The following is a 21,616-nucleotide window of genomic DNA, read 5'->3' on the forward strand; positions in this document are numbered from 1 at the left end:
ACACCGCCCGTCATTTTTAATCTCCGCGATAGGCTCGCTGACATCCCACTATCGCCCTGCGCCGCTCTTCTGTTGTGTCGCGCGACCGAGAATCTCTTCCTCGCACCCTCAGACCCATACGCCGCGATATGCGCTGAGCCAAACCAAACACTCCCTCGCCAGTCATGGTGGATTCCGATGGAGAGGGCGAAAGCCGCCGCTCCAGCTATGCTGCGCCTGTCCGCCAGCCTAGCGGCTCCATGTACCGCCGCGGCTCCAACAAAAGCGAGTAAGTCTTGTTTCGATTGACGTAGTCGAGATGATTGCATACTGATTCGAGTAGTGTCAGTCTCTTGACTGATGTGCAGATGGCCCAGGATGAGGTAAATAGGTACCCTACACCGTCAACCTCGCCGCACAGCTGGCGCCGTTGAGCGCGGCTGCGAAAAATTCAGTCCCGCCAGGCTGAATGACAGGCTTCCAAAACGACATTTCCTTTGTACTGCAACGGGATGTGACAGCTTTGCTAGTTCACGGCTGACACAGTCATGTCAGATATTCTCGGGTCCCATGTCCGAAAGCGTGCCGTCGAGCGTGACCGGTTTTGCGCATCGTCGCCCTCGCGCCGAGTCTTCGGCAAGCGTTACAAGCTTCACATTCTACGACGACCACGAATCGCTGGATACCGCCGAGGAAGAAGCTATTGCTGAAGAAGAAGAACTGGCACTGTACCACGCCAACGGGAATGGGTACGCAGAGGATGGAGAAGATGTAGACCTGGAAGATGGACGCTCTCTGATGAATGGGAGACGCAAGTCTCTATCATACTCTATTCGCTCGCAGCACTCGGCTGGCTCCGGCAGGTCGGCCAGCCAGCCACTCCTCCGCCGTCACTCGAGTTCAAGTACACAGGCTTCGGGTCATTGGAGGGGAGGGAGGACGACGCAAAAGATTTATATTGCTACGGAAGATTTGACGATCGTCGTGGCTGGTTTCAAGACGTCTCTGGTGGGATTCTCCGTCTACGCGCTGCTCTGCGTGTTGACGTGTGGCCTTGGATATCTGTTGTTCCGTTGGCTGCCCGGATGGCGCATCAAGGTTGTCGGCAAGGCGGCACCTATTCACGAGTGTGACTGGGTGGTGGTGGAGAACCAGTGGGGAGAAATGACTGTCCAGACCATCACCAAGCAAAACTATGGCCAGCCGCTTTCCTCCATCTTCGGGATCAACCACAAGGAGGGTTTCCGGGACTACGATGAAGACGACGACCCTGTGATCAAGGAGCTCCGAATACTGGACTATCGTTACATCCGCTTTTGTTACCACCCCGTCCGAGACAAGTTCGTGTTGGGCAACACTTGGAAAGATCCTGCGTGGACAGACATACGGACTATTCGGACCGGCTTGGATACAGAGGAGAAAGAATCTCGCGAGCAGGTCTTTGGCAAGAATCTAATCGACATTGAGGAAAAGAGTACAAGCCAGCTTCTCGTAGATGAGGTGCTGCATCCGTTCTACGTCTTTCAGATTGCCAGCCTGATTTTGTGGTCTCTCGACGAGTACTATTACTACGCAACATGCATCTTCATCATCTCTGTTGTCAGCATCACGACGACATTGATCGAGACCAAGGCTACCATGCGCCGGTTGAGGGACGTCTCAAGATTCGAATGCGACGTGCGAGTACTGCGCAACGGCTTCTGGCGCTACGTCGAGTCTAGTCAACTTGTTCCAGGCGACATTTACGAAGTCACGGATCCCAGTCTGACGCACTTCCCATGCGATAGCTTGCTCCTATCTGGTGATTGTATCGTCAATGAGAGCATGCTCACTGGCGAGTCTGTTCCTGTATCAAAGGTACCTGCTGCGGACGACGCCCTGGAATTGCTCAACCTGAGCACAGCTTCGATCCACCCGATGGTGGCCCGCCATTTCTTGTTCTGCGGAACCAAGATCATTCGAGCCAGGAGACCACAAGACGACAAGGATGAAGAAGCTGCTGCGCTCGCACTGGTCGTTCGCACCGGTTTCAACACTACGAAGGGTGCACTGGTGCGCTCCATGTTGTTTCCCAAGCCATCTGGATTCAAGTTTTACCGTGACTCTTTCCGATACATATCTGTCATGGCCATGATTGCTGGGGTCGGCTTCATCGCATCCTTTGTCAACTTTGTTCGCCTGGGTCTCGCCTGGCACCTCATCGTCGTCCGCGCTCTGGATCTCATTACTATCGTTGTACCGCCTGCTCTTCCTGCGACGCTGACGATCGGGACGAACTTTGCCCTGAATCGGCTCAAGAAGAAGCAAATCTACTGCATCAGCCCTCAGCGCGTCAATGTTGGCGGCAAGCTCGACGTCGTCTGCTTTGATAAGACGGGTACATTGACAGAAGAAGGCCTCGATGTGTTGGGTCTCAGAGTCGCGCAACAGCCGGTGCATAGATTCAGTGACATTCTCACTGACTGCGCCCTGGTCTTGCCCGGAGCTTCATACGAACGTGATCCCACAATCGATTACAAGAACAACAAGTCTCTACTGTACACCATGGCCACCTGCCACTCGCTGCGTTGCGTGGATGGTGAGCTTGTCGGAGATCCGCTGGATGTGAAAATGTTTGAATTCACCGGTTGGAATTTTGAAGAAGGCGAGCAGAGTGGCGGAGGCTTCGACAACGAGGAAGAGTCACTCAGCATTTCACCTTCGGTTGCCAGACCCCCTGCCGGCCAAGAATACAACATGGGCGAGGACCCAACCAACAGAAAACCGATTGAGCTGGGTATCATCAAGGCATACGAGTTTGTCTCGCAACTCCGCAGAGCCAGTGTGGTTGTGCGGCAGTTTGGCGCCCGAGAGGGACACATCTACGTCAAAGGCGCTCCTGAGTGCATGAAGGAGATTTGCCGGCCTGAAAGCTTTCCAACGGACTATGAGGACTTGCTCAGCTACTATACTCACCGCGGATATCGTGTCATTGCCTGCGCAACCAAAACGATCCCAAAGCTCAACTGGGTCAAGGTGCAAAAAATGGCACGCGAAGACGCAGAGTCGAATCTTGACTTTGTTGGCTTCATCATCTTCGAAAACAAGCTCAAGCCGACAACAACTGGTGTCATTAACCAGCTCAATGAAGCTGCGATCCGGACGGCCATGTGTACTGGAGACAACATTCTGACTGCAATTAGCGTGGCCAGGGAGTGTAATCTCATCGACAAGACAGCACACTGCTTCGTGCCGCATTTTGTCGAGGGCGATGCGCGTCAGCCGCTGGCGAAACTGGCCTGGGAGAGTATCGACAATCCCATCTTCAAGCTGGATGAGAACACGCTCAAACCGCTGCCCCCTCCTCCTGAAGGAGATGCATCTCTTCCGTACGACATTTCCAACCTGCGCAACTACTCGTTAGCCGTTTCAGGAGACGTCTTTCGCTGGATCATAGACTATGCCAACCCCAAGGTGCTAAATGAGCTCCTTGTCCGCGGCCAAGTGTTTGCGCGCATGTCTCCCGACGAAAAGCACGAACTGGTCGAAAAGCTGCAAAGCATCGACTACACCTGTGGCTTCTGCGGCGATGGGGCCAACGACTGCGGCGCCCTGAAAGCAGCTGATGTGGGCATTTCTCTCTCCGAAGCCGAAGCTAGTGTCGCCGCGCCTTTTACCTCGCGCGTCTTTGACATCAGCTGCGTGCCCGAAGTTATCCGCGAAGGCCGCGCCGCTCTCGTCACATCCTTTTCCTGCTTCAAGTACATGTCGCTCTACAGCGCCATCCAATTCACCTCGGTGTCGTTCCTATACGCTTCGGCGTCGAACCTGGGCGACTTTCAATTCCTCTACATCGACCTTGCCCTCATTCTACCCATCGCCATCTTCATGGGCTGGACAGGCTCAGCACCCACGCTCTCGCGCAAGCGGCCCACGGCGTCGCTCGTCTCGCGCAAAGTCCTCGTGCCGCTGCTCGGCCACATTGCGCTCTGCATCATCGTGCAAGCCATAGCCTTCGTCGCGGTGCGGCGGCAGCCGTGGTACCAGCCGCCCATCCTCGACCGCACGCACAGCAACGCCAAAAACTCGCAAAACACGGCCCTCTTCCTGCTGTCGTGCTACCAGTACATCTTGTCGGCGCTGGTGCTGTCGGTCGGCCCGCCCTTCCGCCGCCCCATCCACCACAACCTGCCCTTCGTCATCACGCTCGGCGCCGCCCTCGCCCTGTCCACGTACCTCCTGCTCGACCCGGCACGCTGGCTCGCCGACCTCATGGAGCTCACCTTTATGGATTGGGGCTTCAAGACGGCCCTGCTTGTCCTCGGTCTCGCCGCTTTTGCTGCGCAGTGGCTCGGCGAGAAGGAGCTCTTCCCCAAGCTTGCCGGCGTCGTTAGGACGCTGCGGTATGGTGGGGGCAAGAAGGGCAGGAAGGGGAATAAGAAGAGGAAAAGGTACAAGGTCATTCTTGGTGGCGGCGTCGTCGAGGCGGATGAGGTGTTGGTGTAGGTAAGCTTTCATCGACGAGTGTGTGAGTACGTAAGGAGGCTTTTTGGATCTTTCCTAGCTATTTAGCTTTGGATTGTTTGCTTGCTTGCGATGTGCATTATTTCCCGGCGCGAGCTGGCTTGGTTGGATAGTGGATGAGAAGAAGCGAAGTGTGGTTGTTGTTGTTGTTGTTGTTGTTGTTGTCCTTGGATAGCGAGCGAAGCGTATATTGGTCGCCCCTAGAGTATCATCCACCTACCTACCTACCTACCTACATAGACCAAGCATAAAACTAACTCACCGCAACTGTGTTGTTCCCCAGCCAACCCGTGCATGCATTGGTTCCACCGTCGTCTTCCAGTCACCAGACAAAGACAATGACAATGACAACAAAGATGAATTCAAGGTCGAATTGTGGATTCCACGATTGGTATAGAGCGAGCGAAAGAGAAGGGAAGGGAGGAAGGAAAGAAGGAAGGAAAGAAGGAAGGAAGGAAGGAAAGAAGGAAAGAAGGAAGGAAAGAAGGAAGGAAAGAAGGAAGGAAAGAAAGGACCCGATCGTGAGTGACGACAAGAACCTCGAGCATAGGTATGTATCCATGCTGTAGCTGCCTGCCGCAAACGCCAGCAGCCAGCCAGGGGAAGGACTTGCATACAAGTCCTTATCCGCTTTGATCATCCTCGCAAACGCTGAACGAGAAGGAGATGAAGACGAAAAGAAAAATAAAAAAGAAGAGGGGAAACAGGGCTTTGTCCCGTCGATCTCCATCTCTACTCATCATGATGCATCCTCGCTCCTCGCCTCGCTACTACTACCGCCGCCGCCGCCGCCGCCGCCGCCAGCAGTCCTCCTATCGACACACTTCCCCTTCGCCCTCGCCCTCGCTCTCCTCCCCCTCCCCCTCCCCTTGCCCAACACGACACCGCCACCACGCCTCCTCTCCTCCGCAACGCGCGTCGTCAGCCACGCAGCGACGAGGGCGCACAAGCCGCCAAAGCGCAGCACCCACGCCACGCTCGCATCGCCGGGGCTCCCGCGCGGCTTCTGCAGGAAGCGGAAGATGGTCGATGAGACGAGCGTCGCGACGACTTGCGGCGCGGCAATGGCCACGTTGTGGATGCCCAGCACGACGCCCGCCTGGTCGGCGCCGTCGTGCGCGTCTTCGCCCGACGCGAGGAGATTGGCGTCTCTGCTGGCGGAGGTGGCGATCGATGCCGAAGACGACGAGGGACCGGAGAGGGAGGTGTCGTCGTCGTCGTCGTCTGGCCGTATTAGACCCCGCCGGATGGCGTCGCGTTTGGAGATTTCTGACGAGATGAGCGAAAAGGGCGCCCAGTTGGCGACAGCCCAGGGGACGCCGACGAGGGCGACGATGAGCGTTGCGCCTGCTGTCGAGCGCACAAGCAGCGTGCTCCACATGAGGACGGTGAACATGATGTGCGAGAAGAGCCAGGCGCGGCGAAGGGTGAGCGATTGGATTTGCAGGGCGTCGAGCAGCTCGGGAAGGCGTCGGAAGTGGCTGGCGAATCCGGAGGTCGAAGCCCGTTTGTGCGAGGTCGACCCTGATGGAAGTGGGAAATAGGAGGATGAGGCAATGGACGACGAGCGCGGTGTGCTAGGGGTGAGCGGCGTGCTTGGGGTCTGGGCGCCAGAAGAAGGAGCTTTGTAGGTCGGCGCGACGAGCAGAGGCAGGATGATGCTGCAGGCAAACGTGGTGAGGGCAAATATGAAGAGTGCCAGTGTGCCCATGCGCGTGCCCTCCTCCCAGACTTGGTTGATGTCGGCATCGCTCATGTGCGGGTTGGCTTCAAAGTAGGGCTCGGTGTAGATTTCGCCAATGTACGTCGTCGCATAGAAGAGAAAAGGGAACCAGCCAATCCATGCCGCAAGCTGCACCTGGCAAACTTTGGAGATTTGGGGAGGTAGGCGCTTAATGGAGCGGAATAGGTTCTTGAAGAAGCCGAGGAGGCCGCCGTGGCTGTCGGGTACGCCTTCGCTGCGCGGGTCGCGTTCTGAAATGGTCGTACAGCTAATGGTCACTGTGACAGCGAGAACGAGGCAGGCAATGGCGCAGAGGACCTTCATTTGGCTGTCCCCGAGAAATGGAAAGTACTTGGGCAAGTTGACGAATCCAGAGAGGTATCCTAGAATATTGCCGGTGCCGCTGGTGCGCATGATCCAGGCATTTGCGGCTTCTTGCTGATGGGTCGGGGCGCAGTCGACCACGAATGCGCGAATGGCAGCTTGGACTACTACGCGTCAGATGAGGCAGCGCAAGGCTGGGCCGTCAGCAAATACTCACTGACGTTAATGGCAAAGTCGAGGACATATACCATCAGGACAGCAAACAAAATGGTTAGAGTCTGTGTTGCGCTTGCGTCCCTAGCTACGCCAAAGATGCCCAGTAAGCCCCCGACGAGCTCGCGCGCCCAAGCCAGTAGAAAAAGAGAGACAATGGTTGCAGCAGCACCGCCGATTATGAAAGGCCTCCTCTTTCCCCATCGTGATCTGCAATTGTCACTCTTGAGCCCGACATATGGTTGGACGAGGGTACCGGAAAGCGGGCCGGCTATCCACACAAGGGCAAGCAAGGACTTGCTCAGGCCGAGTGAGATGAGGTACGGCTATGGTGGTGTTAGATTTCTGAAGCGAAAGATGACAATGAAGCACTGACCGAGCCGTAGGAGAGCTCCACAGACCAGGCAATCTGTAGACTGGACCAGGAATGAGCATGCCGGGACCATGAGGTTGGCGTGGTTTGCGCAACTCACCCTAGACCGCCAAGTGTAAGGAGCAGCAAGTACCAGCTGCTCTTGGTGTCCTCGCCAGCTTCGGGATTCCAGTCATCGTCACTCAGCGGCGAGGGGATGCGCTTCAAGCCGTTGTCGTCGTCTTGGGTGGGGGAGAGGAGCGGTGATTGCTCATTCATAGGGTCGTGTGCGGCCGAGGGGTTCGGCGAGGAGGGCGAAGTGGGCGGAGAGAGTTGGTCAAAGGTGACGGTCTTGGATTTGGTGGTGGTCGTGAAGGGCGTTGGCGTGGTGGCATGGTCGGGGGAGTGTGGAGGGCTGTGAGTGGGTTTTGAGGCCATGAGGTGGACAATGAGCGGCGCAAGAGCGCCTCATGAGCGGTCGAGGTTTCGGTCTGGTTCCGTGAGTAACGAAGGGACGGGGGGTGGTCTGTGGCAGGACTAGCGGCAGGGCTGCGGAGCGGAAGGCGTCACGGTGAGGATGGAATTCAGAGATCCAAGGAAGCAGCATCATTCTCAGCTCGTGGAGGCTCCCAATTCCATTCGCTGGGTGGTGGTGGTGGTGGTGGTGGTGGTAGTGGTGGTGCTGTCATTCCGTCACAGAGACCAGTCTACGTCACACGAGGGGCTAAGCTGGCACGGCGAGTCAGTCTTGACTTGACGGCGGCTGTCATGCTGTCTCGTCAGGTGCGTGATGCAGTAGCAAAGGAAAGGACTGGAAGGGCAAGGTGTCGTCTGACAATTCGTCGCGTGAGGTGGTTCCTGAAGATCCTACATGTACGCAGCGAGTTGGACCTGGCTGAAGGATGGCCTATGCCCTGTGATGGCCGGGGGCACATGTCGTGGACGTGGACGTGGACGTGGACGTGGACGTGGAGTGGCTGGGATCTGATCTTCTCACGGCCCGTGTCCGCCCGCCCCAAGGTCCTTACCCATCCATGCACCTCATCTCGACAGGACTCCATTGCCCGTCCCGTGTGCCTTGAACCGCTCGCTCTTGGGATCCGTCGCCAGCTCTCGGGAGCCCTTGCGGTCTTGCAGACACTTCCCTCCATTCCAGGGACCGCTGTCTCTGGGCCCAAGACGCCCGGACCGCGGCGACAATGGCTATTGATTGAGTGAGTCCAAAGTATACCGGTTATGAATAGAACAATCAAGGCTTCGGGCGACTCGTATACAATATTGACACCTCTTCTCTGGGTTTCTTTGTCGAAACAGCCCTACAAACGGGCTGGGGAACGTTTCAACGCGCTTGATTGCGGCTGTTCCTGTTCAGGCCCAGCGCCCTTGTCCGAGCGAGCGGAGCGGAACGACCATCTAATCCATCCAATCGACATTGACATCTGCCTGCCTTGCAACTTGCTTGTACTCGTCACTCGCCCGCCGCGTCTCCCTTCGCCCAACAATAAAACACATATCCCTCTCCCACCACACGCTCCCTACTGTCGTCTGCGATCGCCTTCTACGCGCCTGCCTGTCTCCCCTCTCGACGAGTCAAGTCGGCGCCCTGCGTCTCCGCCGGCCTCGGGTCCTGCCGCTCTGCTTTGGCGCTCCATCCCACCGCACCGCCAAATGTCCATCTAGCCTAACGCTCCACCATGGCCTCCCTACTTGGCTTGGCCGTCTCTGAACTCGCCAGTGCGTCTTTGCCTCTGCGCGTCGCCCTCCCCAAGCATAACAAGCTGACCCCGTCGTCTTGCAGAGCGCGAAGCATCCGATGCCGACCCTGACGGTCAGTCCCCATGTCGCCGTATCCGGCCTCCTCTGACAAGCTCGCGCAGAACCCGAAGCCGGTCAAAAGGAAATATACGCCTCCTGGTCGCTCTTCATCCTTATCGTCCTGCTCATTGTAGCTCTTTTCACAAGCTATGTCCTACAAACGCGCAAGATACAAGCCGTCCATGAGACGGTCATATCCATCTTTGCCGGTTTGCGCCACCCCACCTCCCCCCCCCCCCCCCCCCCCCCCCCCCCGCGAAACCTGCATAAGCACTGACGCGGAGCAGGTATGGTCGTCGGTCTCATGCTACGGTTAACAGCCAACGAGGCGGTCCTGGGCGTTGTGAGCTTCAACTACCAATTCTTCTTCAACCTCCTCCTCCCGCCCATCATCCTCGCCTCCGGATACGAATTACACCAGGCCAATTTCTTCCGCAGTATAGGGACAATTCTGACATTCGCCTTTGCCGGAACCTTTATTTCTGCCGTTGTACTCGGCGTCCTTCTCTGGCTGTGGACTCGCCTCAACTTGGACGGCGTATCGCTGAGCTTCGTCGAGGCCATTTCGCTGGGCGCAACACTCTCGGCCACGGATCCCGTCACGATTCTGGCCATATTCAACACATACAAGGTCGACCCGAAGCTCTACACGGTCATTTTCGGCGAGTCCATCCTCAACGACGCAATCGCCATTGTCCTGTTCGAAACGGCGCAAAGATACAAGGATGCGGACAAGGGCAGCTTGACCTTTATAACCCTGTTTGAGTCCATTGGCATATTCTTGCTCGTCTTCTTTGGCAGCTTGATCATTGGCATCGTTATCGGTGTCCTGACCTCTTTGCTTCTCAAATTCACCTATGTGCGGCGTTTCCCCAAGATCGAGAGCTGCCTCGTCATCCTCATTGCATATGCAAGTTACTTTTTTTCCAATGCCATTCACATGTCTGGTGAGTTTATCGCACCCCCTGAAAAGAGAAAAAAGCTGACCTTGGCAGGCATTGTGTCCCTCCTGTTCTGTGGTATATGTTTGAAACACTATGCTTACCACAACATGTCGCGGAGAACTCAGTTGACGACCAAATTCGTGTTCCAGGTCATGGCGCAACTGTCTGAAAACTTCATCTTCATCTATCTAGGTCTGTCGCTCTTCACCGAGACGGAGCTCGACTATAAGCCGCTCTTCATCCTCATCACGGTCATTGGAATCTGCGTCGCCCGCTACGTCGCGGTCTTCCCGCTTTCGAAGCTCGTCAATAGCATCATACGTTACCGAGCATCGAGGCGCGGCCGCGAGGTTGCAGATGAGATTCCGTGGTCCCACCAGGCCATGTTGTTTTGGGCTGGTCTGCGTGGAGCGGTCGGAGTCGCGCTCGCGGCTGGATTGACTGGCACCAATGGCTTTACCCTGCGCGCTACCGTCCTCGTCGTGGTTGTCTTGACAGTCATCATCTTTGGCGGCACAACAGCCCGCATGCTGGAAATCCTGCAAATCCGCACAGGTGTCGTTGATGAAATTGACTCGGACGACGAGTTTGACATTGAAATTGTGCCCGCCGGCGCTCCAACCAGCGGTGTCACTTACTCCGCCAAATCTGGACGCGGATTTGGCCACAACCCACGGCCCAGCGGCAACGGCTTCATGCTCACAACCGTCGACCTCGACACGGCCAACGGCAAAGGCTTCAGTAGCAGCACCATCAACGGCGGCACGCCCCCTTCGACAGGGCGCAACTCGGCCCGCAGCGGACTGGTACCTGGACCTTCACGGCGCAGCTCGTCGCGCCACCACATCTCCACGCGGCAACACGACTACGCCGAGCAAGGGCTGCTCAATCCAGAAGACAGCACATCAAACTCGGACGTCGACGCCGACCTGGACCTTCCGCCGTCGGTCCGCCGCTCTCCTCCACGCAGAGCCTCGCCGCGCGGCGCTGGCTTCCGCCCAGACCTCAGCAACCCTTATGCCTCGACCGGCGCCACCGAATCACCCGATGCGGCGGCGGCGGCGGCGGCGGCGGCGGCAGCAGCAGCAGCAGCAGCAGCAGAACCTCGGCCAAGTCGCGTCGGCCGCGTGGCAGGGGCGACGGCCGCGGCCAGACAGCTGCTCACGGGCCTCAGCGAAGACCCGGCGCAGGCTTTCCGCCAAATCGACGAGGGCTTCATCAAGCCGCATTTGCTGCTCGATCCGACGGGGCGAATGCATGGAGGGAACGGCGGAGGCGGCAGCGGTGGTGGCAGTGGGCCTGGGGGCATGGGCAGCCCGCGATAGCGTAGGTGGGTTGCGTCGGCGAGGGCATGCGTGATGCGAAGAATCACATAGATGTCGTGGAATGGATGGATTGGGAGGCTTTATTCACTTCTTCTTTTTATTTTTTATTTTTTTTTTTTAAAAAAAAAAAAATTTCAAACCCTTTTTTGTAAGAGGCTTGTGGCCTGGCCTGGCCTGGTCTGGCTCTGTGGGTGGTTTGCTTTGGCGTTGCGTGATATCAATTGGTTTTGCGCTCTTGGTTGTCCTCTTGACAGAGAGGGATCATATCATGGTCGAACGGCCGGTACGTCTGAAAAGGCAATTTTTCAGACCTGCCTATCTGAGAGCGCTGCTTGTGTGATGATAAGTCCAGAATTGTGATGAGTGATGAATACCTGCGAACGACTCGATTCGCCTCCTTACCTACTTTCCACAACGTCACATGTCACATCTTGGATTCAGGCTCGCGGAGGACATGGATTGAGGAGGATCATCATCATCATGCGTGGAAGGCATCCACGTGTTTCGGAAGCGCATTCAAAAAAGACTGCCGCTGCTCCGTGACAGCTGAGATTGGGCACCCGCGGACCAGCACCGCACTTGTGTGTACATGGGAATGACAAGAGCTTGCGGAATGGGCATCCATATTCGCCTTCGGATTGGGTTTCGAGCCTTGGTGGGCAGGAAAAAAGGCGGGGGGGGGGGGGGGGGGGGGGAGGGGGGGTTCGCGTGGTGAGAATCGGCCACGCTCTATCGGGAGTGTGTCTGGCATGAGAATTGGAGCATGAACGTTGAATCTCTGCTCTCGACCAACTTTTGCAAAAATCTGGGTATTGTAACAGTGTAGATTGGAGACTTTCAATCCGTCCGTGTGCGACAAGTGCGTACGTCTATCGCCCATCTCTTACAAAGGCTTGATTTCGCGGTGTCGAGTCCCTAGGCGCAAGGCGCTTTCGTCCGCCGCCGCCGCCACCGCCGCCGCCGCCGCCGCTGCTGCTGTGGCTTTCATGCGTGCTCGAGACGCGCCGACGCAAGATAGAATCACGGCCATTTCCCGTTTCGCCTACCCGAATCGGTTTTTGCAATGTTGTTCCTTGTCCTTGACCAAGTCCCGCCCGTCACTCCCCAAGGATATTCATTATTCGCCGTTTTTGCTTCTTCCTCTTGACATGGCGTACACGAATCGCGGATGATGGATTCGGTTTAAGCGAGGGGAGAGATCAGCCTTTGGTAGAGGGTTAGATTGGGTCTCGACTGCAGCCGCAGAGGGCGCGAATGATGGACGCAGAGGGTCGTCGAACCTGATGAACGCGGGCCTGGGGGTGCTGTGCGACCAGCCTGGAAGTGGTGTCGTTAGCGAAGTTGGACATGCGGAGCTGGGTGTGCGGTTGCTCACCAAAGTAGAGAATCAGAGGGATGTAGCCACTGTTGTTGTTAGTTAGCGGGGTGCCGCGGCAGACGGTGGTGTCGGCGGTTGTGGTCGTACTAGTGGATGGCGACGCGGGAAACGTCGATGAGCTTGGAGATGCGCTCCTAGGTGTGGAGTCAGCGGAGAGGGGTTCAGGACGACGTAGACCAGGTATTTACCTTGGTCTCTTCCGACAGAGTGAACATGATGGCAGTTGGTGGTAGAGAGAAGTAGACGGGCGAAGGGCGAAAGGTCCTGGCTCAATGATGTCGGCGGACGAAGGTCGAAAACTAAGTCGCAAGTGACATGTCCGAGGATGGCCCGCGTCGTCTCTCTCTCCCGTCTGCTCCCCGCCGGGGCCCGGTCCCGTCCCGTCGCCCGCCAAACCGGTGCAGGGATTCGGAAAAGAAGGAAGAAGAAAAAAAAAAAAAGGAAAAGGAAAAGGAAAAGGCCTGTGCCTAGGGTTGTAGCTCTACACCTCTCTACGCACCATGCCACGGAGACATGTCTATCAAATTGAAAGCGCCGAGTTCTAAAATCCAGATGTGTACTCACCTGTCTAGGTCAGGTATCGTCACGCTCATTCGCGAATGGACAGAGAGTCGGCCTGTGCGCTCCTGGCGGCTGCATAACCTCAAGGCAGACGGATAATGCCATGGTCGACATATCCGCCACCACGTTGAGCGCGTCCCAACTTGAAAACACGTCAACAACTCTGCCAACATCACAACCTTCGACTTCGGAGAGTCCCTTCTGCGGGAGCAATCATGACGAGCGAGGCCAGGTCGAAGAAGCCAAAACTTGAAGGCCAGAAACCATGTACGGAAACACAGCAAGCAAGCCTACTTTTTCGAATTCCTTAAGAGCTACGCGACAAGGTCTACTCTGAAGTGTTTTCTTCAACCCGCCTCTCGTCTGGTCTACATCCCGTCGGGTCTTCTACGTTCTGTCGGATCGTTCCTGCACCTAACGCCCTTGCGTTTTTGCGGACTTGTCGGCGAATTCATTTTGAAATCGGCAACAGTTGGTTGACACAGCCATATACTGCACAAAGAGTCCTGCCTTCAAGGGAGCCATTATGCATCCTGATAAACGGATCCCCTTCGAACAGAATTTGGCTCCAGGACAGAACCTCGCCGACTCTAGCAAGGTGGAAGATCTGTCACCCTGTGCAAAGGGCGAGCGCAAGAAGGAGCTCCTGGTGATTGTCAAGCGTGGCAAGGGCGTTGACTACGAGCAACGGGATACTCTCAACCGCTCTTTCGAAGGACGGAGATTGTGTTCTTGGAAGGACATCCAGGAAATACAGAAAGAAGTGCCAAAGGAGGAGAAAATACATGCCCAATTTGGCCGCACAGACCACACGGACGATAGTTACCCAGTTGAGGTGGACAATTACGCCGATGTGGACGATTACCAGTATTAGCCACTTCGGTATCCCTCGCTCGTCCGGGGCGAGTAAAAAGTTTTATGGAGGTCTCTGCCGGCTCGCTACATTTATGATGCTACATCTAAGGTGGACACTAATTCGGTCAAAAAGTCCGTTTATCATTGTATCTGAGTGAAATGCTTCCACCTTTTCCCAAGCGCTCGAGCATTATACAAAGACAAAGTCCACCTCTCCGTGAATTTTTGGATGTGGACGAGCGAGTACTCCAGCACCAGGGCCTAAGCGCCGAAGAAGTAAAGCGGCAGACACAACCAGCGAGGCGGACCTGGCTTGGTACAGGTACCGTACCAGGTGGTGCACAGACTGCCTTTGCGGCTGATCCCCGGCCGGTACGGGCTCAACTTTCCGCGCGACTTGCCGCTCGCGTCACCGCGCGCCGTCCAAACCAAGCTCCGACATCATCGCAATCTTGTAAAGTCGCAAAACCCAACGTCAAGTCGACTTGGTCCTGATCGCCCAGCTCGGTTCTCATCCGTCCAGATTCAAAGCATGTCTGTGCCCACCAGGCACTGGTAAGTCCTCAAGTTCCTTCCAAACTCCCCGCAACATCTGACGAGCAGCCGATCAGGGAGCAGGACAAGGAAGCGACCGTCTACGTCGGCAATCTCGATGAGCGCGTGAGCGACCGGCTGGTATGGGAGCTCATGCTCCAGGCCGGCCGCATCCAGAATGTCCATCTTCCCAAGGATCGCGTTACGCAAACTCACCAGGGCTACGGCTTTGTCGAATTCATGAGCGAGGAAGAGGCCGACTATGCGGCCAAGATCATGAACCAGATTCGCCTTTATGGCAAGCCAATCCGTGTCAACAAGGCCAGTGCGGACAAGCAAAAGACGATTGAAGTTGGCGCCGAGCTGTTTGTTGGCAACTTGGATCCCATGGTCGACGAGAAGGTCCTGTACGACGTCTTTTCTAGGTTTGGCACTCTTGTCACGGCTCCAAAGGTACAGTCTTTCATTCTCTGTGGGAAACACTGCTTAATTGTCATAGGTTGCTCGCGACGAGGCCAATCTGTCCAAGGGCTACGGGTTCGTCTCCTTCACCGACTTCGACGCCTCCGACGACGCCATCCGGAATATGAATGGCCAGTACCTGTTGAACAAGGAGATCAGCGTCCAATACGCCTACAAGAAGGACGGCAAGGGTGAACGCCACGGTGATGAGGCGGAACGTGCCCTTGCAAGGCAAGCCAAGATGCATGGTGTCGAGCCGGCCACTCAACCTCTGCCTCCGCAGTTCTTCAATCCGCCTACGCCTGCAGCGCCAAGCGCTCCCGCTGCCATGCTCAACGGCCCTGTACCCACGCCGCCGCCAGGTGCACCTCCATTCCAGCCGCCCCCGGCTTTTCAAAGCGTCCCTCAACCACATCAGCAAAATCGCACCCCTGTTCAGAGCACCCCCTTGCCACCTCCTCCGGCCGGTCTTCCCGCTCGTCCACCACCGTCGCAGGCTGGATATGGAGGCCCGACCGGTTATGCGCCTGGCTTCTCAGGCCCACCTGGCGGTCAATTCCCTCCTGCCGGTGGTCCTCCTGCCGGCTTCGCTCCCCCCCCAGGCTTTGCGCCCCCACCTGGATTCGGACCCCCTGGTGGCCAAGGTCCCCCTCCACCAGGCATGCCGCCGGGATTCCAACAGCAATATGGCAGACGTTGAGGGCACATGTCCCAACAAAAAGTCATGTCTTTTCATTTGAGATGATGCTCAGGGTCTTTCCCAGCTGTACCAGCCTGGAAGCAGGCGCTTCGGAGTTGAACCAGCACGCCTCACGGCGAGTCGTAAGTAGCCAACGCTGCTGACACGCAGAAATTAGTCAGTAACTTGGTGAACACAGTTTTTGCATGTAGATGTCGATTCCCGAAGTATCAAGCGTTAGCAGAGACCTTTCGATGGTGGCAAATCACCTGGAATTTCAGGATGGAGGAAAAAGGAGACTTGTTGAAAACGAAGGATGCCAAGGAAAATGGAGCTCGCTCCGACTGAACGAGCAGGCAAGAGAAAATACCCAAGGAAATATTAGACGCCCCACGCGATGTGTGCCAAAATTCATGGCGCCGAAGAATCAAAGGAAATAACAGCAACCAACACCAGGTTCCCAAACTCCGCGAAAGTGGGTTGTTCGCGCGCAAGTGGTGATACGTGTTTTCAGAGGTATTCGGAAGATCAGACGCTTTCTTGCGCCAAAAGCCCGCAACCTCGTCAGTCTCGTCTCTTAGCCAAGTGCTTGTGCTCTCAATTCACGTCTTCGAGCATCTCTCCCTACGAAAACGACACAAACTTGGGATCTCTCGGCCGTCCATCAGACCCAATATTGTGGTCCTTGAATCGCTGCTGCATGTAGATGCGCCGGCCTTCGTCGAAATCGACCTTGCGGCTCTTCATGATGCGCTGGATGGCCGCCTTGGCGGCGGCGTCCAACCCGCCCCGCGCGTCGCCCGACGCCACGTTGCCGTGCAGATCAAAGTGCGAGCTGCTGAAGCCGGACTCGATATCTCCGGCGAAGCTGGAGGGCAGGCGCGTGTAGAACCAGCGGGTGAGGGGTGCGTTGGGGAGAAGGGGGATCCAGCGGGCGCGCGTTAGGTAGAGTGCTGCGAACAGGTTAGCTAGTTGACGAATTTTTAATGGAAAGATGTGGCAGAAGGCTAGTGAGTGAGGGTGAGGTGACGCAGTGGTGTGATGTTGGCCCAAAGTTCGTGGACAGGATCGCGGAAATGTTCGGAGGCTGTGCAATGCGCAGAGCACGTCGCGGGGATTTACGTACCAGTCGCAAGAAGCAGCACAGTGAAGATGATGGAGTAGAAGAGGTACGTTGAGAAATGCATGATGTCGACGCAGTGAAAAGGGAAAAAGGTCGTCGGACGGAATACGAGGTTGTTCTTCGCGAAGGGAAGCGATAGGTATAAAGAGCGTCGGAGGTGGTGATCTTTGTGGTCCTTGGAAGAGCTGTGGAGGTGTCGCCTTGGTCGCGAGCACTAGAGCGTCAAACGGCTCATGAGGCTACAGCAACAATGCAGCTCGAAAGCTGGTAGCATGAGAGAGAGGTGTGAAGGGAGAGAGGTATAGTGAGTACAGTCGAAGTTGTGCAGCCGCTGGAGTTCCCGACGATCCGGTTGTCGTCAGCGCCGCCGAGCACCAGCGTCAGGCAGTCCGTGCACCTCAATAATATATCCCGGCCGGGGGGAGCTCCAAAAGTCGGCGAATGACCAGCCTAAACGCCGACCAGCGCTAGTCCGTCTTTGTACGGTTTGGCGAACACGGCGAATTTCGACCTGCGCACCACTGCACGACTGAGAGCGCCGCCCGAGACACGACTGCCCGTCAAACGCCCCTACATACGATACAATGGCTTCCAACATCTCTGCCGACCTCGTCTGGGAGGTTACCCGCGGCCACAACGCCTTCCTGGTCAAGCGCGCGCAGGCCGGCGGTGTCCAGTTCTCCAAGGACCCGCTCAACCTCACCAACGTCCACTCGAGGAAGGTCCGTTTGCGCCGCACGCCCTGACGATGAAGAAGAAGACGTATGACTGATGTACTTGCCTGTCTCCAGTATGAGGGTTTCGTGAACGACAAGGCTTTCGGCGTCCAGGCCGGCAAGAATGGCGGCGTTGAGCTGCTCGTCAAGAAGAACGACAAGACCAACAAGCCTGCCTCCCAGATCCAGTCCTCGACCTTCGGCCCCAACGTCTCCTCCCGCAAGTCAGTATACCCCGCGTCTATAATTGGGATTGAGATTATGGTGGATCAAAAGCGCGAGACGAGGAAAGGAAGCTAGGAGAGCATGGGCTGATACGTAAACTTGCAGGACCTACAAGAGCATCGTCAACGCCACCACCAAGCGCCACTACCGTGCCGACCTCAACAAGGAGGCCGTTGCCCGCGCCTCGGCCATCAAGCACAGCCAGAAGCCTGTCAAGGCTGACAAGCCCGTCAAGCCCAGGGGTATCAAGGGCAGGAAGGCCCAGGAGGCGTCCGCTTAAATTTCCCAATTGAAGCGGGTCCGAAAGAGTGATTGGAGCATGTGGGACGATTCAAGGGTTCATATGGACGGCGCATGTGCGTAAAAGAGCAAATGACTCTGCGGGGATTTTGCAAATAGAGCTAGGGAATCGGCTCAGGATTCAAGGGGACCTTTTTACTTTTTCGAAAGCTGCCGAATCCAGAAAGATTTCCAACCCACGAAAGAATTGCGCCGGTGTGCCCGGATGTTCCGTGAAAGCAACCAAGGAGCCACCACAAAAGAGACACAATTGACAAGTTGACAACGCCGCACTTGGAGTGTCGTCTTCCCAAGTCAGACGACACTGTTAGAAGCGAAAGTTGACATGTAGGGATCATTATGATATCACAATCGACATGGAACGAGTGCATCTCGGAGCAATAAAACCATGATGCACCTCATGGATCAAAATATCGCACAAACGCCCGTAAATGTCAACTATGCGCGTCGGACATTCATTGGATGAATCCAGATGTCTGAACCGACTTTTTCGGCCACGTTGTGTCTGCTTTATGCCTAAACGTCACGACGGAATTGTGTTTTCGTCTCTGTCTGGCCTGGGGACTCGTCCCTAGACTTTCGACAACACCGCTCCCCTCTTCTCTATTTTCTATCACACCCATTACAGTTCAGCCTCCAATTTCAGTCAATCTCTCCTCTGCAGTAAATCGCTGTCATCAGGCCTTTGACCCACTCGCTGTCAATTCTACTCGGCGGCTATGGCTGGCCAGACCCCCGTTTCTATTCCTTGAAGCTTTTCATCTTCAATAATGAATAACGGAAAGACGACGTACTCACAACCAAAGCTCATGGCCTGTTTCCACGCACCACTGCCTTTCACTACTTCACAAGCATTGAATCTTTTGAAAATCAACATCATCGGTTCCTGTCGAAAGCAGTCCACGTGGAGTTGCCCACAGAGTGGAGCATCCATCAAGCGTCTTCTGTAGCCAGCTACTTGCCGCTACAAGAGCCAATTATCCAGCTGATCCGGGACGTTAGTAGGCAGTGTCTACGTAACGGAAATGCAAAATGTAGATCGAATATAGTTGACATGTTGGAGCACTCGCTCCTCTCGAAGGCCTCAGCTGCATGGCAATTCGCACTTCTCTTCCTGCTGACAGCAAACGACGCATGCGCGTTCTATAAGCGCTCCCCCCTTCCTACATTTTGGCTCAATGCCCCTACACCATCTTTTCACAAACCTTGTGATAGCCAATCTCACTCCTCTCCAGCCTTGCTTGCACGCCACCTAAAATGGCGGTCGATGGAGGCAGCAGCTCGCCGCCAGCTTAAAGCTATAGATCCCAAACACTGCAAGGTCATGTACCTCTGCTTAGAATGCTGTGAAGTAGATCGTGACGGCTGCGGCTTGCCATTGACTACTGTGACAGCAGCATCTTCTCCACACTTTCAATCGGTGATGGCATACGATAATCTCCAGGGGTGAGGCTCATTTGGTTACAATCTGTCCCTGATAAAGCTGCTGCTATCCTTCAAGACACGGCCAAATGGATTCAACGGATCGCATGGTACTGTGAAGGAATCGTTTGAAACATTTCTCAAGTTATGCCGTATCATTTCCTCATGCTTTGCCGTTCATGCCTACATGCTCAGCGCGGTATCCATCCTCCAGCCTTCCGTCACCATACAAGATTTCGCAAACGCCGCCAATCGGCACGTCCAGCACCGCGTCTGTACTCTCATTCCAGAGGTTTTTCCAATCCACCTTGCGTGCGTCCTCGACCGAAAATCCCCAGCTCTCCGCATTAGTGTTGCGCCGCCTGTGTCCGGACGCTTTCTTGATTACTTCTCCGTCCTTCCCTTTTCTGATGATCTTCCCTCGCGGATCCAGCACGGCAATCTGGGCCGCGTCATCCACCAAGTTTTCGATGCTCCGCATGGGCAGTGTCAGGTAGCCCAGGTTGTAACTCGCCAGCGCAACGTAGATGTATACCACCAAAACGACGAGCCATGCCGGCACCGCTAGCGCCCACCACCGGTTGGGGTAGTAGTAAATACCGAGCTGGTGCAAAAATGGGCGCGGCAAATACGCCCACAGCAAGTACATGAGAAAGGCAAAGGATGAGGCCAGGTAAATGAAAAAACCGTAATACTCGTATGTTGGCACCTTTGGCGAGGCGCGGGGGATCGGCGTAGCCGACGCAAACGACGACGTCAGGGCGTTTGTCGGCGTGCCCGTCCCTGTGCCCGTGCCCGCCGTGCCGTTGGACGCGCCAGACGTCGCGCTCGTCCCGCGCTTGGCGGCCGTGCCATGGTGGTGAGGTTTATTGGCGTGCCTGGCCGCGGGCACGGCTTCTGCGTCTGAAGAGTCGGGCGTCGTGGGTCGCGACGTGTGCGTGCTGAACGAAGGGCGTAACAGCGATGTCAACGACGGCGAGGGCGGCAGAGGCGTCGGCGGACGGTTGTAGAATGGTGGAAAAAGCGCGCTGGAGGTGTGAGGGAGGTGCGAGTGCGATCGCGAGCCGTGGGAGTAGAGTGGCCGGCGGGCGTTGGTGTTGTTTGAGTCGAGATCTTTGCTGAGCGGCTCGAGGTCAAGGTCGTCGTCGTCTTCGCTTTCAGAGCCGGAGGGATCGAGCGAAAAGGGATCGTCGGTCAAAAGATTGTCCTCGAGTGAGGCAGGTTCGGAGGGAGAAGTGGCAGAGTACTCGGTGGGAGGATCTATAGCTGCAGCGGTTTTTGGGATGACAGGGCCGCTGTCGGTAGGAAGGGGTAAAGAAAGGGAATTGAGGGTTGGTAAATTAGGGGTGGACTTGGACTGGAAACCTCTGCTTTGGGGCGGCATGATTGGCGTCCGTTGGCGTCCGGATCAGACGGAATGTTTAAGCTTCCTGAGGGCTTAGGTTGGACTGAGGCATGAAAGGGAAAACGAGAGAAAGCGAAGATGATAGGCGCCCTCACTCACAAAGCACTGGCTGGCTGCACTTCCGGCAAAGGAAGTGCCTGCGGGCCCGAAACGTGACTGCGCGAAGCCAAAGCGCGTTCCGTCGCCACCCACCGACCACCGACGCCCTCTGCCGATCCCCTAACCCAACGCCTCTGTACCTCTGTGCCTCTGTCCCACGACCTCGTTGCCCTTGCATCGTTGATCTCAAAATCTCTCGTCGACCTGCACTCTGCCGCTTCGGTTTGCTGCATGCCGCTTGCCGCATTTTCAACCGCCTGCCGCACATCGGGTGACGAGGACAGACCCATCTACTGTCCTTCATTTGCCTGTGGCAACTGAAGCTTTCCGTCCTTCATTCCTCTCACACCACCTTGGCCACTCCTGAGGCCATCACCAAAATCTTCCACCATCAGAGCGCTCATCGGTTGCAATCCGACAATCATCAGCCCTGAAGATGCCTCGAGGCAGGCCCAAAAAGGCCGACACGGCTGCTGCAGGTGAGTTCTATCATGACATCTTCTACTCGAGAACCTGACAATCGAATTTCGCTCATTCGCATATTCCAACACCTCCATCTCAAATCCCGTCATCTGACACTTTCACGCAGATCGTTCTTCGAATACTGCAGGTTCCAGTCGTTCTTCCGCTAGACTGCAATCATCCTATACCAGCTCGGCCAACATCGACGCATTCTCCG

The 21,616-nt window shown here is 56.0% G+C and overlaps 9 protein-coding genes across 9 annotated transcripts; 5 read left to right on the forward strand and 4 right to left on the reverse strand.

Moving 5' to 3' along the window:
• Nucleotides 1–44: 44 nt before the first annotated feature.
• Nucleotides 45–4,642, forward strand: IWZ02DRAFT_452184 (uncharacterized protein). The gene is made up of 3 exons (XM_066767574.1): nt 45–268; nt 323–362; nt 535–4,642. Exons 1-3 carry the CDS (start codon nt 165–167, stop codon nt 4,462–4,464), a joined length of 4,074 nt encoding a protein of 1,357 aa, XP_066622230.1. The 5' UTR covers nt 45–164; the 3' UTR covers nt 4,465–4,642.
• A 494-nt stretch (nt 4,643–5,136) lies between these two features.
• IWZ02DRAFT_272525 (uncharacterized protein) lies at nt 5,137–7,785 on the reverse strand. Its single transcript, XM_066763513.1, has 4 exons — nt 7,216–7,785; nt 7,119–7,158; nt 6,747–7,068; nt 5,137–6,693 (listed from the first exon to the last, which is right to left on the reverse strand). Exons 1-4 carry the CDS (start codon nt 7,530–7,532, stop codon nt 5,222–5,224), a joined length of 2,151 nt encoding a protein of 716 aa, XP_066622231.1. The 5' UTR covers nt 7,533–7,785; the 3' UTR covers nt 5,137–5,221.
• A 1,003-nt stretch (nt 7,786–8,788) lies between these two features.
• On the forward strand, nt 8,789–11,178 carry IWZ02DRAFT_490771 (CPA1 family monovalent cation:H+ antiporter; the record flags this gene model as incomplete). The annotated part of the gene is made up of 5 exons (XM_066769688.1): nt 8,789–8,828; nt 8,893–8,922; nt 8,972–9,118; nt 9,197–9,856; nt 9,905–11,178. 5 exons carry the CDS (start codon nt 8,789–8,791, stop codon nt 11,176–11,178), a joined length of 2,151 nt encoding a protein of 716 aa, XP_066622232.1.
• A 742-nt stretch (nt 11,179–11,920) lies between these two features.
• On the reverse strand, nt 11,921–12,910 carry IWZ02DRAFT_452193 (TOM7 family-domain-containing protein). The gene is made up of 5 exons (XM_066767575.1): nt 12,745–12,910; nt 12,644–12,690; nt 12,554–12,582; nt 12,459–12,495; nt 11,921–12,382 (listed from the first exon to the last, which is right to left on the reverse strand). The coding sequence occupies exons 1-5, from the start codon at nt 12,769–12,771 to the stop codon at nt 12,361–12,363; spliced, it is 162 nt and encodes a 53-aa protein (XP_066622233.1). The 5' UTR covers nt 12,772–12,910; the 3' UTR covers nt 11,921–12,360.
• A 337-nt stretch (nt 12,911–13,247) lies between these two features.
• IWZ02DRAFT_272733 (uncharacterized protein) lies at nt 13,248–14,328 on the forward strand. Its single transcript, XM_066763516.1, has 2 exons — nt 13,248–13,384; nt 13,620–14,328. Exon 2 carries the CDS (start codon nt 13,644–13,646, stop codon nt 13,989–13,991), a length of 348 nt encoding a protein of 115 aa, XP_066622234.1. The 5' UTR covers nt 13,248–13,384; nt 13,620–13,643; the 3' UTR covers nt 13,992–14,328.
• Nucleotides 14,329–14,504: 176 nt separating this feature from the next.
• Nucleotides 14,505–15,668, forward strand: IWZ02DRAFT_490774 (nucleolin; the record flags this gene model as incomplete). Its single annotated transcript, XM_066769689.1, has 3 exons — nt 14,505–14,527; nt 14,584–14,959; nt 15,006–15,668. The coding sequence occupies 3 exons, from the start codon at nt 14,505–14,507 to the stop codon at nt 15,666–15,668; spliced, it is 1,062 nt and encodes a 353-aa protein (XP_066622235.1).
• Nucleotides 15,669–15,942: 274 nt separating this feature from the next.
• Nucleotides 15,943–16,981, reverse strand: IWZ02DRAFT_272726 (uncharacterized protein). The gene is made up of 3 exons (XM_066763515.1): nt 16,774–16,981; nt 16,266–16,600; nt 15,943–16,210 (listed from the first exon to the last, which is right to left on the reverse strand). Exons 1-2 carry the CDS (start codon nt 16,832–16,834, stop codon nt 16,272–16,274), a joined length of 390 nt encoding a protein of 129 aa, XP_066622236.1. The 5' UTR covers nt 16,835–16,981; the 3' UTR covers nt 15,943–16,210; nt 16,266–16,271.
• A 234-nt stretch (nt 16,982–17,215) lies between these two features.
• IWZ02DRAFT_272761 (ribosomal L28e protein family-domain-containing protein) lies at nt 17,216–18,052 on the forward strand. The gene is made up of 3 exons (XM_066763517.1): nt 17,216–17,492; nt 17,562–17,710; nt 17,817–18,052. The coding sequence occupies exons 1-3, from the start codon at nt 17,355–17,357 to the stop codon at nt 17,989–17,991; spliced, it is 462 nt and encodes a 153-aa protein (XP_066622237.1). The 5' UTR covers nt 17,216–17,354; the 3' UTR covers nt 17,992–18,052.
• Nucleotides 18,053–19,437: 1,385 nt separating this feature from the next.
• Nucleotides 19,438–20,990, reverse strand: IWZ02DRAFT_452208 (PIG-P-domain-containing protein). The gene has a single exon (XM_066767576.1). It carries the CDS (start codon nt 20,815–20,817, stop codon nt 19,597–19,599), a length of 1,221 nt encoding a protein of 406 aa, XP_066622238.1. The 5' UTR covers nt 20,818–20,990; the 3' UTR covers nt 19,438–19,596.
• Nucleotides 20,991–21,616: the final 626 nt, after the last annotated feature.

Source organism: Phyllosticta citriasiana (genome assembly GCF_038021145.1).
Source record: "Phyllosticta citriasiana strain CBS 120426 chromosome Unknown IWZ02scaffold_7, whole genome shotgun sequence".
Lineage (NCBI taxonomy): Eukaryota > Fungi > Ascomycota > Dothideomycetes > Botryosphaeriales > Phyllostictaceae > Phyllosticta > Phyllosticta citriasiana.

Coding starts and splice junctions, on each gene's coding strand:
- IWZ02DRAFT_452208 (XM_066767576.1), bottom strand. CDS start 20,817: ATGCCGCCCCAAAGCAGAGGTTTCCAGTCCAAGTCCACCCCTAATTTA.
- IWZ02DRAFT_272761 (XM_066763517.1), top strand. CDS start 17,355: ATGGCTTCCAACATCTCTGCCGACCTCGTCTGGGAGGTTACCCGCGGC. Junction 17,493..17,561: donor CCAACGTCCACTCGAGGAAG/GTCCGTTTGCGC, acceptor GCCTGTCTCCAG/TATGAGGGTTTCGTGAACGA. Junction 17,711..17,816: donor CCCAACGTCTCCTCCCGCAA/GTCAGTATACCC, acceptor GTAAACTTGCAG/GACCTACAAGAGCATCGTCA.
- IWZ02DRAFT_272525 (XM_066763513.1), bottom strand. CDS start 7,532: ATGGCCTCAAAACCCACTCACAGCCCTCCACACTCCCCCGACCATGCC. Junction 7,069..7,118: donor TGGAGCTCTCCTACGGCTCG/GTCAGTGCTTCA, acceptor ACACCACCATAG/CCGTACCTCATCTCACTCGG. Junction 6,694..6,746: donor CGACTTTGCCATTAACGTCA/GTGAGTATTTGC, acceptor GACGCGTAGTAG/TCCAAGCTGCCATTCGCGCA.
- IWZ02DRAFT_452184 (XM_066767574.1), top strand. CDS start 165: ATGGTGGATTCCGATGGAGAGGGCGAAAGCCGCCGCTCCAGCTATGCT. Junction 269..322: donor CGCGGCTCCAACAAAAGCGA/GTAAGTCTTGTT, acceptor TGATTCGAGTAG/TGTCAGTCTCTTGACTGATG. Junction 363..534: donor TGCAGATGGCCCAGGATGAG/GTAAATAGGTAC, acceptor CAGTCATGTCAG/ATATTCTCGGGTCCCATGTC.
- IWZ02DRAFT_272726 (XM_066763515.1), bottom strand. CDS start 16,834: ATGCATTTCTCAACGTACCTCTTCTACTCCATCATCTTCACTGTGCTG. Junction 16,601..16,773: donor TGTGCTGCTTCTTGCGACTG/GTACGTAAATCC, acceptor ACCTGTTCGCAG/CACTCTACCTAACGCGCGCC.
- IWZ02DRAFT_452193 (XM_066767575.1), bottom strand. CDS start 12,771: ATGTTCACTCTGTCGGAAGAGACCAAG. Junction 12,691..12,744: donor CTCTGTCGGAAGAGACCAAG/GTAAATACCTGG, acceptor CTCCACACCTAG/GAGCGCATCTCCAAGCTCAT. Junction 12,496..12,553: donor CCCTCTGATTCTCTACTTTG/GTGAGCAACCGC, acceptor CACCACTTCCAG/GCTGGTCGCACAGCACCCCC.
- IWZ02DRAFT_272733 (XM_066763516.1), top strand. CDS start 13,644: ATGCATCCTGATAAACGGATCCCCTTCGAACAGAATTTGGCTCCAGGA.